The sequence below is a fragment of the Canis lupus genome, chromosome 18 (assembly GCF_003254725.2).
Source record: "Canis lupus dingo isolate Sandy chromosome 18, ASM325472v2, whole genome shotgun sequence".
In the NCBI taxonomy this organism is placed as follows: domain Eukaryota; kingdom Metazoa; phylum Chordata; class Mammalia; order Carnivora; family Canidae; genus Canis; species Canis lupus.
In genome coordinates this window covers 11,684,110-11,700,326 of record NC_064260.1, presented here as the reverse complement: position 1 = coordinate 11,700,326, position 16,217 = coordinate 11,684,110, and the positions used below count along the sequence as shown (strand labels likewise).

Genomic DNA, 16,217 nt, shown 5'->3' with positions numbered 1-16,217 from the left:
TACCCACCAGTCATGGGACATATTGTACAGTCACCACCAGAGTGTCTTAAACCAAGTAAGTCTGAATCTTCTGATCTTTGTTTTTGTTTTTTGTTTTTTTTCTTCTGATCTTTGAAGGAGAAATAACCTAGGCCTTCACTGGCTATGACTCCCCTGGGGCCAATGTCTCAAAGAAGGCGTTATAAGGTCCATCTCAGGGCAAGAATTGGAAATATAACAACCAGCACTGAATGTGAAGGCTCAGTTGTCATGCTGTTGCTTACCTTGGACTCTCAGTTATATTGCACCAGATGAAAGAACACAGATACAAAAGTAGACTTTTGATTGTTTTTATTGTTCTCATCATGAAAAGCAGTACAAAATTCAGGTAGCAAAGACGGCAGCTCTCAGATGTGTAAAATAAAGGGCTTTGAGGCAATTATCTGGTTAAGGAGCCTCAGGAGATGCAACTGGAAGCTGTGTGTTGGCTGAACTCAGAGGCATGGTTGTCGAGTGCCTGAGGAGCTGATGGACGTTAAGGAGAGAGCAGCGCTCAAGCCCCGGAGATGGCTTTCTGGCCCCATGCGTAAGTCATGGCGGAATTTGTTCCTGCTACAGAGTGAAAGTTTCTGTGTGCCCAGTGGTTTGTAAACCCAATCTACAGTAATGGCTCTAACAAAAGACACACTTGAACTGAAATAAGAGAAAGCCACACTAGATCCTCAGCAGACACTTTTAGCCACAATAGCCAATGGAGAAAAGGGGACCTTTGGTGTCACCATGTGTTAGGAACTCTTCCCATTGCCACAGAATGCTGGTCTCCCAAGCAGATAGAAGGTGATGACGACGGAGTAGACCAGGCTCTTGAGGAGGAGGAGGAGGTAGGTGTAGTAGGCAGAGGTGTTCATGAGCTGCAGCTGCAGGGGATCTAAAAAAGGTCATTTATTAGTTTCACTTTCTGTTCTTTGGAAGGGTAGGACTTATTAATGGGGAGGGGTCACATCATACATTTCTGATGACCCAGGTTGAAGGGATGTTCCCATACCATCACCACCACTACCACCACCAGATAACTCAGAATCCAGCTTGTATGCCAAATCAATCAACAACCTCTGGGAAATTCACTTAGAACATTCCAAAGTCTTAAAAAGTAAGGATATATATTAGATGAATGAGTTAACCTGAAAAAAACATTATTGAAAGTTAGCTTTTAGCATTTCCTCATCTCTACCATGTCTGTAAGTAATAATCTAGCAAATATGCTTTACCCACTAAGTAAATGCCAGACATTTAATTTGACAGGTCTGTGTGAAAAGCTGTAATCTTACTTAATTTTTCAATAACCTAGGAGATTATTATTTTAATTGCCATTTTACAAATAAATTGAGGACACAGAACTAATTTGCCTAATGTCATACAATTAGTAAGTACCACAAGCAAGATTTTAATCCCAGCACATAATGTTCAAGGACACATTCTTACCTGCTCTGTATATCTATACCTCCACGTGTAATAAATACTCCTGGCAACAAAGACTTAAGCATAAATATAAAGAAGAATTGCTGATTTAGAAGCATCTTCACCACTACATCTTGTGCATTACTGAGATTCCTATCAAGGGTACAATCAATGGAAATTTGGTAGTGTTCAGAGTAGAGTAGGTGGGAGGTTTTACTAAAAAGGGCATTAGTTGTGATGAGCATTGAGTGATGTACGGAAATATTAAATAATTATACTGTACACCTGAAATTAATATTACACTGTATGTTAACCAAGTGGAATTTGAATAAAAACTTTAAAAAATAACAAAATAACATAAAGTGGAAGAAAAGAGTTAAACCAAAATCTCTTCAACTTTAGGAGGTCAAACTTACTCCCTTGTCTTTCCTGAATACCCTCATTTTAGTTATGGTGTTAGAGGATAATTTTATCTTTTTTCCTTTGAGGTTTTGCAGAAAATACATGATATCAAGAAATAATTAATAACTGGCTATGCAACAAACCAGGCTGAGTCTTTTCATGTGGAAATTTCTTTTATGTGTTTATCTCCAAAGAGTCTGAACTCCAGAATCATTAGCCTTTGGTGTGGAAAATGACTTCTAGTGGTGCTGTACTCATAACTCCTTGCCCTTGGTCAGGTAATATGTTAGCTAACTTCCAGAGGCTCCTTGATACTGGACATGGAGGGCAGATGAGTAGGACTAGAGCCAAAGCTTCTTATAGTTTCTTGGTGCATGTATTGGGAGAAAGATCCAGAAACTAGTGCTTACAATGTGTCAGCTAAATGAGTAAGTGTGTGAGCCTTTTTTTTTTTTTTTTCAGATGGTCTGGGTTGAAGCCTCAGATCTCACTGTGTGGTGTGATGCAAGGGACTTAATTAACTTTAGGTCATTGCCCTCATCTGCAAAATGGGAATAAAATCCTTCACAGTGAATATTAAGAGATTAAACAAAATGCGCTCACAATGCCGCACAACACTTCTGCACAAGAACTTCTCAGTGTCAGTTCTTGTTATTAACTACCAGCAAGAGCAAAGACACAGAAGTGAATGAAATCCACGGTTGAAAGAATTCAGAGCACATCACTGCACCCCTAATTTACAGTCTTTCATACTCAAGTCAGCATTTACTGTGTGAACATGACCCCTGAAAAATGATGAATTGACTTCAAATATCACTCAGTCTATTTTGCAAGATTCAGCCATTCTGAAGCCAGGGGAGTTCAAAGGTTAAGTTGATCAGGGGTGAAAGATCCTATAGCATAACATAAAGGCAAACATAGACAAAAAATTACCATTTTTATCTTTCAGAGAATATTTTGTTGAGGTAATAGCAGTGAGCTCTAAAGGAAATGAGAGCAAGTATTATTCAATTGTTCATATCCATTAATTGACATATATCTGTGCTTTGGATAGATTGATAGGTTGATCGATCAACTGACGGATAAAATTATTCAACACAGAGGATAGAGCCATTACTAATATGAGCTCCACAATTGCAGAAATGATTTGTCTGACCTGTGTAGTTCAGTAGATGAATTCATATATTTTATTTCTGCACATGAAAATGTTGAAATTCATGAATGATTCATTTTTTCTTTTTTTCTCACAACTTAAGGGCAATGTCTAAGACTATCTTGTTTTCCGTCTGTACTTAGAGCTCCTAGCCCAGTGCCTGCTGCAAAGGAGGTGTTCTATAAATACTTGTTGAATGGAAAAATAACCAGAAACAGTGGCTGCTGTCAAGTTCTCAGCACCCACTGCTGACATGAAGGATTGCTACCAAAATGCATTCATCCAACCCTAGAATCCACAGCAGAATCTTACATTTTGGAAGGAGCCTAGAATAGGTAAATTCTCCTAAGCAAAAGAAAGCAGCCTGACATTTACAAATAATGCATGTTCCCAGTATCCCCAGCTCCTGCACATGTTTTTCTGAAGTGCTGGTATTTGTGGACATGCCAATGATACTAATGAAAGTCAATATCTATTGAGTGATTATTACTGTGCTACGCAGTATGTGAAAAGCTCACATGTATTATGTCATCGGTTCCTCTAGTCACACTAGTGTGAATTGTATTTTGGAGGACTCCATGTTAGACTCAAAAAAGTAAGATTTATAGTGTCTAAGTAACTTTTTGGGAGTCATACCAGTTATTGGCAGAGCCAACATTCAAAGAACCATTATGGGGGTTTAGATGAGCTAGAGCATGTAGAAAGTATCTTGTAAAACAATCCATAGTAATCACACATAACTCCACCATTGTGGACTCTCAGATATCATCCCTTCCAGTATCTTAATTACTCTTAGCAAATGTCTTTTTTATTACAGAAGCTCAGCATTTCGTTGTACTTTTTCCCCAGAGGCAGAAAGATTGACCAAGTGATAATCATAGTTTTCTGAATATATAAAACTGAGGTGGGGATTGTATTCCTCCACAGTGGGAAAAAAACTCACAAAAATAAAAACAAAACCAAAAACCCAACATGCATACAAAGACAAAAATCCTTAAAAAGATCATTGACAGTTGAATGGAGGAAGAGAATCCCAACATGCTTTGTTTTATCCTTTCTCTGCTCAATGTGTCCTTGTGCACATAATATGGTTCTGTTATGCAAATTATTCACCCCACACAATCTTATTTTGGTATGTTCTTAAAAAGTGATTCTGAGCTATAAGCTTTGGGATAAATCCAAAGAATAAAAAATGTTCATATAATTATTTTTAGATGTTAAAATATCTTCAAGAACAGACTTTTAAGTGTGTTAAAAGTCTCTTTTCCATACAGTGGCTTTGCTCACCAAAAGAAAAATAAAAATCTCTTATCATCATGTATTGTTTGAAGTTTAAACATTAAGGCAACGATTTTTCAAATTAAATCTTTATATGTAACCTAGTTTCACTTTCTTTTTTTTTAAAAATTTTTATTTATTTATGATAGTCACAGAGAGAGAGAGAGAGAGGCAGAGACATAGGCAGAGGGAGAAGCAGGCTCCATGCACCGGAAGCCTGATGTGGGATTCGATCCGGGGTCTCCAGGATCGCGCCCTGGGCCAAAGGCAGGCGCCAAACCGCTGTGCCACCCAGGGATCCCTAGTTTCACTTTCTAAACCAAGGTTGGTTGAAAACTTGGACCAGATTAGTTTCTCACTCTTCAAAATGACTTCATTGATTGTGCTTCAAGAAACAAAAAAACTTACAAGCAATAGCATTAGAAATTTGCTGTAGAAAGGCATTAACAGAAATGGTCTCATTAGTTTTGTTGCTATGAGAAGATCTTGAGAGACATTCTTTTCAAAATTTAATTACTTAGTAAAACACACCATAAACAAGAACTTCTCCTTTTTGGATAATCATCACCATGCAACCTACTATATTTTTACATTGATCACTATAAAAATCAATACCTAAAGGACTTCAGCCCAGTGGTTACATTAACTTGTGCTTTGCTCATTTGTCTCCTCTGTTTCCTAGGTGTAGAAAAAAAAAATTAGGGCTGTTTGTAATCTAATACCAGTTTTTCTAGGAAAATATGGATAAATACAATAAAGATATGAATAAATGCATCCATGTCATGTTTTCAAAACCACGCATTTTCGCTATTTTTGCAGTTCATCGAATGCCAGGAGAAAGAAAAAGTAAATAATTGTTTCACTCTAAATTTGATCACTGGAAAAATGAAGGATCCAAGAAGATAAAGATTTAGTTCAGCAATCCAGAGTGGTACACAGCAAAGGTCTTTGCATATTTGGTTAAGTGTTTATCCTCTGGTCCTTCCCAAGGCCTTGTGAAACACAGGGAAAAGAACAAATTGGTTCCTTCTTATGGGCTTCTGGGGCCTTGGTCTGTGATGTTCATGCTCAGGACTTGACTCCTGAGTCTAGAGGTTACTAGAGCACAGGGGGGCCAGGGCACATTCAGCCATCTACCCACACTGTCTAAATATGTCCAGTATCTCTACCAAAGAGGTTAGTTTGAGTCTCAGTGCCTGAACCACAAGTGACCCTGAGTGATTAGGAAAAGTATATTCTCTCTACTATGGTGATCCTCCTTGGGAGAGTAGTTCATCCTGCATCCCTTCCAGGCCTGGCACACACTAGAACTGCAAGAAATGTGTGCTGAGCAGCATTTACCAATGGTAAAGAATATACTCATTGTGTAAAATGGAAGAATGTTTTGTACACGTTAGCTTCACCCAATCTTTATTTACCAAATTTCACCTTAGGGTGGTATATAAAATTCAAATCGGAGAAACTCAAGACAAACTTAAACCTCAGCAACCAAATTACTATTTTTGTTGAACTGTGATCCAGCTCCCTCAAATGAATAGTATTTTTGTAATCCACTCATTGATGGGTAGTACCTGGTTAGACTAGATTAAAATGAAAGAGACTTTGACTTCTGAATAGAACATTCCCCAAAAATGTATAATTGTTTTTGTTTCTTGATCAAATAAGATCATCAAATGTGGACTCTTTTTCTGAACATTTATGGTGTGTGAGGTTAGTAGGTGCTTTCATGTGTATTTTTTCATTTAGTCCATATAATGACCTTAAAAGCACCACTGTAAACTTCATAATTTTCGATGATGAAACTGAGGCTGAGAAAGGCTAAGGGAATTTGTCTTTTTCTTTTTCCCTATATTTTCCAAAGCCCAGTCTACTTTGATTCTCTGGGGAAATAGCAGGACATTTATGTAACCATTAAAGGTAACAGCATTAAAGAAAGATTTCTATTTGTTTCTTTTCATTAATATTTGACAAAAAATGGCGGGGTATTTCCTTTGAAAAAAGATATATACACATACACACATACATACACATACCTTTTATCTGGGAAGAAAACAGAATCTCTTGATCAACCCTTCCTTTATTTCTCTCATGTTTGATGACACATTTGTATCCTTTATCCATTGATGCTCCCATCACAGTCAGCCAGCTGAATTTCATGAATGTGTCCTTAGTCTTCATAGTGTTTCCCTGCTGGGATTGTGGAATTGTTTTGCCACTCTTCTCTTTCCAATCTATCTTGATAACATCACGGAAAAAATTCTCGAGAAGACAAAGATACGTTCCAGCATTGTGAAGTGTTGTTTCAGCAATTGAAGGGAAAAAAGTGGTGGGCTTGGGGGAATTGTCTGCATCAAGGCTTCTATCTGTGGGGGATGTGGAAGAGCAATTAAAACACTATTAGAGCAACACAAATGTCATGTAGTTTGGAACCACCAACCACAGTGAAATGAAGGAAATTTGTCATAGAATTAGGGCTTATCGTGGCCTTTGTCCACAGTGGGTTAGGAGATACTAATAGTTCTTATTTTTATTGGGAAAACCAGTTCAAGAAGTCAAAAATTTGCTCAAAGTCACAGCTATTAAGTGGTGGAGTTTGGATTAAAATGTGAGATTTTTAAAATAGTATACACTCACTTTTTGAATGGGAATGTACTTCAACACGTACTTGACAATCTAACAAGTTGACCTTTAAATCTTCAAATATTGATTATAATAGTAAGATACTGTATGTTTCTCCAATCATATACTTTATTTTTAATTTAAAAGCATGTTAGATAAAAGAGATTAATTTTTTCAATAGTACATGATATTTACATGTTAGCCTCTAGTCAATATATTAAGTAATCTAATTTTCATCTTAGAAACTTTGGTGTGTTTTTTTAATAGGAATACTTCTGATTCATTATTGTAAATAAATGAAAATCAAATGATGAAATTGAAAAGTTTCTGGATGGTAACACATTGATTTTACCTCCTGTTACTTTGTTTAGCTAGATTCTTGATATTTTATTCTTTCCAGCATGAAATGAATCTTGAACTTCCACAATTTTCTCAATGGAATATTAGCTGAGCATTAAAATAGTGTATTTGATTATATATGGTTAGTGCCTATATTTTGGGTAGCTATATTACATGGTTTTTCCTTCAACATTCTTTTTAAAACTTATTAACAGTTATTTTATGGCCAAAATCATTTTTATAATACGTATAATAGAAAGCATATTCAAAAATAAATAAGCCTAACACATTTATACAAATTCATTTGCATAATCATAAAATATATTGGAGTTAAATTGCCTGAGTTATTTGTATTTTCTTAAGATGCAGCAGTGTGAATTCTATGGAAATTTACCAAATGTCAAGTACATTTTCAAGTACAAGTGTAATATTTCAATTTTTATATTGGTGTTGATATCATTGTTCTCTATTTTTCTTTTATAAATAAATAGGGATATTTCATATTTGAATATGAATTTCAAATTTATGACATCTCTAACTTTAAAGTTGTAACTATAGTTAAAAAGTTTAAACTTTTTTTTTTTTTTTTTTTGGTAAATATGAGCATGAAAGCCAAACTTGGTGTCTGGCCATGTCTGCTGGAGGTCACTATCTGTGAATGACATTAAATGTCATGGTGCCCATAGCAATGACACAGTGACAGCATGAAATGCATTTGTTTAAAGACCATTTCTTCCATTTTACAAAATGGCTGTGGAAGCCAATGCCCATTGTTTCACTTCACATTTCTTCTAGAGAAATCCTTTTCTAATTTTATGGTGGGAAAAACATAACATATTTGAAGATTTGGTGTGCATGATTTTCTCAGATAATATAAAGTATGTACTCCATATTTTTCTCATACCTTTGAACATAAAATTTTACTCTGTGTTTCTTGCTAGATAGTCACAGGCCATTTTTCTCTGCTTTCCTTAGTGCTTTTGATCTTATATTTTTATTTCATGGCCTAACTCTACTTGTGTATTTTATTTTAAGTTTTCTCAAATAGATTTTGGAAATATGCAGAATAAATAAGTGAAAAATAGTTTGTGCAATAAATAAGTGAAAAATAGTTTGTGCATCAGAGCTTGTTTCTTTTTCTGCCCCAGAGCTTCATAGTTTGGTGAGGTCTATCTCAAAGATGACATAAAAAGTGGCAGAAGATGCTTCCAAATCTCACTCTGTGATATAGACACAAAACATGTGTAGTTCCAACACACTGAAATGCCAGACCATAAGGTAAGGCTTTCTTTCCCAACATTATACCTCATGAAACAGAAGTTGCCTTCTGTTTTAGCTTCTCATATTCTAATGCTCTACTATACAAACAATACTACTTGACAAGATATCAACTGAAATAAACTCAATGCTAGTTTTAGAGGTAGAGCTAGTAAAAGACAATAAAGAAGTTTAATATGGATTTGATAAATATTACCTGGAATGAAAGTCTCTGCATGTTCTGCTTACATTGCAAAATATAGAATACCAAAGTAAATAAAAAATATGTTTTTAAAAAACTTTGTAAGTGGGTAATTTTGTCTTCAGATAGACTATCCAGTGACATCATAAGGGGATCCCAAAGCAGACACTCAGACCTTAAGATAAGGCAGAAATTTCTCTAAAGTCTGAGATGCATGTGAAGAGATAGAGCAAAATTTTCTAATGAAACTGAGGGCAAAAAAAAGCAGTATTTCTCAACTGATGTTCGTATTGATATAATTTTTAACTTTTAGATATAATTCAATTAAGAGATTAAATATACAAGTGAATACTTGACTTTTTTCTGGATCGTTATACGTTTATATACTCAAGTTGCAAAACCTCCTTCCTTTTTCCTTTATGTCTGGAATATTTCCACTTAAAAAGGAGAGATAACCTTATATTCAGGCTAATAATATTTGAGACAGTGCCTGCTACATTCTCATCATTTTTAGAAGCAGGTGACAATGAGTCTTAGAAACTGAAGTATTCCAAAATTAATTTGTTCTAAAATGATCCTCAGACTAGATGGTAATTAGTAATATATTTTTCTGTACTCTTGATATCATAAAGATCTCCAGTGAGTGGTCATTTGAATTCTGAAGAATGGACATTCTTTATCACAGATCATTTCCCAATTTTAACGATAGCTATTTCCGTATTTAATTTCATATACTCTTATCATAATTCATTTGATATTGTTGTTACATTGATAAAGTGAGTGGATGGAAATCCAAATTGTTAACAGTAACAAGTGTCACTATAAAATTTTAATTTTTTTCTTTTCCAATTTCTTCAATAATGAGTAATGTATTATTTTTATAATTTTAAGAAAGCAATGAGAAGTGAATCAAAATGCATTTGTTAAAGGATGATTATATGGAAAATGATAGATCTAGGTTCACAATCCATATTTTTTTCTGCACTACACTCTCCTAGAAGACATTTTTGTAGGACCTCATGAATTATATGTGTCACCATTATTAAACTTGATTGCTAGACTTTACATTGCTTATGTAGTGAGTTGGAAAAAAGAACACCAGAAACTTAGTTTTCAGTTTATGAATTCATTTGTGTCCATGATCACAACCACTAAGGAAAACTAAATACATCATTTCTTTCATGTTTTCAATGTTTTATCACCTTTGTTAAAATTATTTGAAAACTTTTATATGAGGGGCACCTGGGTGGCTCAGTTGGTTAAGCATCTGACTTCTGCTCAGGTCATGATCTCAGTATCCTAGGGTCACCCCACATGGAGCTCTGTGCTAAGCAAGGAATCTGCTTCTTTTCCTTCTCCATCTGCCCCTCCCCCGCTCATCCTCTCTCTCTCTCTCTCTCTCTCTCTCTCTTTCTCAAATAAATCAATAAAATCTTAAAAATATAAAATATTTTTATTATTTGACAAGACCTTGTGCTCTAGAAATATTCCTGTGAGATGTTCTCCCTCATTCAGGCAAAATTTCATCTTTAAGGCTAATGAAGAATGAACAAATTTACCAAACTGAATTCAGGGGGAAAAAAAAACCCCTACCTTATGATATTCTTGAATATATTGCATAAACAGTTTTTTGTTCATTCTTTTCCATTGGTTATTTTTTTTGGGGGGGACCATTGGTTATTTTTGAAATCAAATAAATAAGATATACAAACTTCTTTACAAAACTTTCAACACAGAAATCCCAAATGAATTAACATCTACACTTTTTAAGGAACTTCAGTTGCTTTAGCTAATTAGCTAAAGGACTAGGATGTAGTCACTAACCTCTCCAAGTATCCTGCTGCTACTTCTGGCCAAACTGGGATTGAATCCTAGAATTCTGAGCCACCACCAGCACCTCGCCCGCAACCCCTGTATAATCTGCCTCCCCTCCCTAGTTATAGGGCAGAATGTAAAGAAATTTACCTGTAACCATGAGCTTTGTGCCAGGACCAAACACTTTGATTCTGCTCCAGTCAAACAACCCACTGTTTGAAAAGCTTTTACAAAAAACCCCTGTGATGCCTCTTTTAAAATTGTGCCTATATTTTTTTCAGTATTTATATAAATATATTAAAAATGGACCCTGCTAACATTAAACAAAGATGAAACTTAAGCATAATCCCATTAGACATGAACATCGTCAAGAATGGATATGAACTCGAGCCTCTGGTGGCTCAATCATTTAAGAGCCTAACTCTTGATTTCAGCTCAGGTCTTGATCTCAGGGTCCTGAAACCAAGCTGTGGTTTAAGCTCAGCACTGGATCTGCTTTAGATTTTTTCTCTCTCCCTCTCTTCTGCCCCTCTCCCCTGTTCTCACTCTCTCTAAAATAAATAATAAATAATGCTTTTTTTTTTTTTTTTTTTTTTTTAAAGAGTGGATGTGAACTGACTCCTCTCTGCCTAGTCTGGTTCTTCTCTCTTTCTCATCTCACTCACAAGTGTTAGAGATGATGATTTTACCTTTTCTCTCCATTTTCCTGAACTGTCTAAACTCTTGCTTTGGAGAGTTTTCTTCTGATGTCACTTTTTTATTAGAGTGTAATTTATAGTTATTATTTCTTTAAAATTTTCAAAGAGGAACAAAAATAGAAATAATATATTTGAGTATATACTATATCAGTGTTCAATATTTTTACAGATATTATTTTATTTCTATACATTAAGGGGTGGATATCTTGTTTGATTGTAAAGTAAGCTCTTTCCAAATCTAATTCCAAGTGATAGTAGACCTGACGAGTTGTTATAGAGTCTGAAATTTTAATGATGATCTCTTAATGTATTTATTCCTAAAAGAATGCTCCTTTGGACTTGAAAATATCTAGCAGTTTTGATTTACAATCTGAGCTGATTTACAATCTGAGCTGCTCCACCAGAGGACTCCATTTGGTTTGGTCTTTCTGCAACTGCCCCAGCATGAGTGGGAAGGCTGCTCTGAGTTATGTAATTGAATCATGCATATGGTACAACTACTCCAATTCCATCAGCTTCAATATTTCCAGCAAAATTCTTCTTTCTTCCAGAAAGAAGATTGAATACAAAGGTGTCAAAAAGACTTGTCATTTTATAAAAAATACCATAAGAATCACATTGTGAGAATTTATTTTGTTTTAAACATTTTATTTATTCATGAGAGACACAGAGAGAGAAGCAGGCTCCCCACAGGGAGCCTCATGTGGGACTGGATCCCAGGATCCCGGGATCATGACCTGAGCCAAAGGCAGACGCTCAACCACTGAGCCACCCAGGGATGCACATTGTGAGAATTTAGTAAATGCATATTCTACATGACCTATTTGATCTTGTGTAGAGAAGAGAGTCAATTTTAGTGGCATGATTAGAAGCAGAAGCATTCTTTTCCACATGAGTAGTAATACAAATTATGAGCTATTACTAATAAAGAATTCAGCTAAACTATCTATTTAAAAATTCAGGCTACAGAACAGTAAATATCAGAATATAAAAACATGGTCTATTGTTTTTAGTATCACTTAATAGTCTAGACCATGCCTTTTGGAATGGATAAATCTCTGTTGGATCCCACTCTCTGCCATAGTAACTAGCCATGTGACTTTAGGCAAATAACTGACCTTCTCCAAACCTCAGTTTCACTGTCTGTGAAATGCAATAAGAGACTTTTCTGTATAGGGCTGTTGAGAAATAAGATAACGCACTGGAACTAGTTAACATGGTATCTGGTCCTCAATAAATCTTAGCTAATATTATTATTCTCTTTACTGAGATGGTTTCAGTCCATTTTATCAAATTCTTCTACCAAATCCAAATATGTGGATTTTATAAGTAATTTTTTATATAAATTAAGAAAACAAAAGAACTCATGAATCCAAGACATTCTGTGTCCATGGAAGTTACAAGTGGAAAAATAGGTGGTCCAATGACCACAATCCAGAACAGTTGTCCTCTAGACTAGAGGCTTTTTGAGTGTTGGGACTGTGTCTTGATCACCCTTTTACCTTTAGCTTCCAGCACCAAAACTGTCCTTAATAAATGTTTGCTGGGGGGGGAGGGGCAAGACGGCGGAAGAGTAGGGTCCCCAAATCACCTGTCTCCACCAAATTACCTACAAAACCTTCAAATTATCCTGAAAATCTATGAATTCGGCCTGAGAATTAAAGAGAGAACAGCTGGAATGCTACAGTGAGAAGAGTTCGCGCTGCTATCAAGGTAGGAAGACGGGAAAAAAGAAATAAAGAAACAAAGGCCTCCAAGGGGGAGGGGCCCCGCGAGGAGCCGGGCTGAGGCCGGGGCGAGTGTCCCCAGGACAGGAGAGCCCCGTCCCCGAGAAGCAGGAGCTGCACCGACCTTCCCGGGGGAAAGGGGCTCGCGGGGAGTTGGAGCAGGACCCAGGAGGGCGGGGATGCCCTCGGGCTCCCCGGGACAGTAACAGACACCTGCGCCCCGGGAGAGTGCGCCTGAGCTCCCTAAGGGCTGCAGCGCGCACGGCGGGACCGGCGGGACCCGGAGCAGCTCGGGGAGGGGCTCGGGCGGCGGCTCCGCGGAGGGGGCTGCGGGGCGGGAGCAGCTCGGGGGGGGGTTCAGGGGCGGCTCCGTGGAGGGGGCTGCGGGGCGGAAGCGCGAATCCACCAGCGCAGGCTCCGGAGCACAGGGCGCCGGGACACAGCCCAGGATCCCGCCTCCCCCGGGACAGGCAGAGGCCGGGAGGGCCCAGGACAGCGAGGACGCTCCTGCCCCAGCTGAGCACATCAGCGGCCCCGCCCCGGAGCCTCCAGGCCCTGCAGAGGGAGAGCTCCGGAGTTCCTGCGGGGGCTGAATCCAGGTTTCCAGAGCTGGCCCCACCACTAGGGCTGTTGCTCCTGGGGCCTCACAGGGTAAACAACCCCCACTGAGCTCTGCACCAGGCAGGGGCAGAGCAGCTCCCCCAAGTGCTAACACCTGAAAATCAGCACAGCAGGCTCCTCCCCCAGAAGACCAGCTAGACGGACTGACAACTTCCAGGGGAAGCCAAGGGACTTAAAGTACACAGAATCAGAAGATACTCCCCGTGGTTCTTTTTTTTTTTTGTTTTTGTTTTTTGATTTGTTTCCTTCCCCTACCCCCTTTTTTTCTCCTTTCTTTTTCTTTCTCTTTTTCTTCTTTTTTTTTTTTCGTTTTTTTTCTTCCTTTTTTTTCTCTTTCTCTTTTCTTTCCTTCTTTCTCTCCTCTCTTTTTCTCCTTTTCCCAATACAACTTGCTTTTGGCCACTCTGCACTGAGCAAAATGACTAGAAGGAAAACCTCACCTCAAAAGAAAGAATCAGAAACAGTCCTCTCTCCCACAGAGTTACAAAATCTGGATTACAATTCAATGTCAGAAAGCCAATTCACAAGCACTATTATACAGCTACTGGTGGCTCTAGAAAAAAGCATAAAGGACTCAAGAGACTTCATGACTGCAGAATTTAGAGCTAATCAGGCAGAAATTAAAAATCAATTGAATGAGATGCAATCCAAACTAGAAGTCCTAACGACGAGGGTTAACGAGGTGGAAGAACGAGTGAGTAACATAGAAGACAAGTTGATAGCAAAGAGGGAAACTGAGGAAAAAAGAGACAAACAATTAAAAGACCATGAAGATAGATTAAGGGAAATAAACGACAGCCTGAGGAAGAAAAACCTACGTTTAATTGGTGTTCCCGAGGGTGCCGAAAGGGACAGAGGGCCAGAATATGTATTTGAACAAATTCTAGCTGAAAACTTTCCTAATCTGGGAAGGGAAACAGGCATTCAGATCCAGGAAATAGAGAGATCACCCCCTAAAATCAATAAAAACCGTTCAACACCTTGACATTTAATAGTGAAGCTTGCAAATTCCAAAGATAAAGAGAAGATCCTTAAAGCAGCAAGAGACAAGAAATCCCTGACTTTTATGGGGAGGAGTATTAGGGTAACAGCAGACCTCTCCACAGAGACCTGGCAGGCCAGAAAGGGCTGGCAGGATATATTCAGGGTCCTAAATGAGAAGAACATGCAACCAAGAATCCTTTATCCAGCAAGGCTCTCATTCAAAATGGAAGGAGAGATAAAGAGCTTCCGAGACAGGCAGCAACTAAAAGAATATGTGACCTCCAAACCAGCTCTGCAAGAAATTTTAAGGGGGACTCTTAAAATTCCCCTTTAAGAAGAAGTTCAGTGGAACATTCCACAAAAACAAGGACTGAATAGATATCATGATGACACTAAACTCATATCTCTCAATAGTAACTCTGAATGTGAACGGGCTTAATGACCCCATCAAAAGGCACAGGGTTTCAGACTGGATAAAAAAAAGCAGGACCCATCTATTTGCTGTCTACAAGAGACTCATTTTAGACAGAAGGACACCTACAGCCTGAAAATAAAAGGTTGGAGAACCATTTACCATTCGAATGGTCCTCAAAAGAAAGCAGGGGTAGCCATCCTTATATCAGATAAACTAAAATTTACCCCAAAGACTGTAGTGAGAGATGAAGAGGGACACTATATCATACTTAAAGGATCTATTCAACAAGAGGACTTAACAATCCTCAATATATATGCCCCGAATGTGGGAGCTGCCAAATATATAAATCAATTATTAACCAAAGTAAAGAAATACTTAGATAATAATACACTTATACTTGGTGACTTCAATCTAGCTCTTTCTATTGCTTTCTAGCTCTTTCTATTGCTCAGAAAAGGCATCAAAGGAAAAGCTCTTGTATTCTCACAAACACCAGACCTGCTCCATTGGTAATTTGGGATTGTATTTCTAAAGAAGGAAACTCTTCAGTAACCAAAAATGCAAACATGTCAACAGAAATATATTTGAGAAATGTGAACAATGTTCTTCATCTTAATGACTTTTTATAACTTAACAACATGATTCTTTACCACATGATGCAAAATGAGAAAATAATTTGTGTGGTGACATATTATTCCTGGAATGAAGGAATAGATTTGTAGAAATCTATCTTCCATGAAATAATAGATTCCTATTTAACCAAAAATTTGAAAAAAAAATCCAGTTCTTTGATATGTTGAAAGAAAAAGCTTCTTGGAAGCTCTCTCTTGGATCTTGAATATTGTTTACCTTTGCTATTAGGTTAGAACCTTTAACATAGTTATTTTGAATTCCTTAATAGTTCCAACATCTTTGTCATGTCTCTATCTGGTTCTGGTGATTACTTTGTGTCCTCAGACTGCACTTCTTTTTGACCTACTGTATGCTTCTGAAATTTTTGGTTGGAACCTGGACATGTTGTCTTGTATAGTAGATATTGAGGTTAATATATTTTGTGCTTGAAATGAGCACACTTTTCCTGCTAGGCCTTGAGCATGGGAGTTTGTGTTAACTAGTTAGAAGTTAGACTGGATTTGAAGCTTGTAGTTGCTAAGTTATCAGGGTTGAAATTTATTGTTTTCAGAGTTCAGACACTTAAATATTTCCTAGTTGTAACTTTTCTTTCTCTCTTTACTTGTCTTTGAGTCTTCGCTTTGTACTCTTCCTCAGA

General features: G+C 37.3%; 1 gene segment (V, D, J or C); it reads right to left on the bottom strand.

The window, feature by feature from the left end:
- Window positions 1–431: 431 nt before the first annotated feature.
- LOC112661454 (T-cell receptor gamma chain C region DFL12-like) lies at window positions 432–7,861 on the bottom strand. The segment is given in 4 exon segments: window positions 432–907; window positions 2,773–2,820; window positions 6,304–6,664; window positions 7,847–7,861. Coding segments are annotated over 4 exon segments (567 nt in total).
- Between the last annotated feature and the right edge of the window lie 8,356 nt (window positions 7,862–16,217).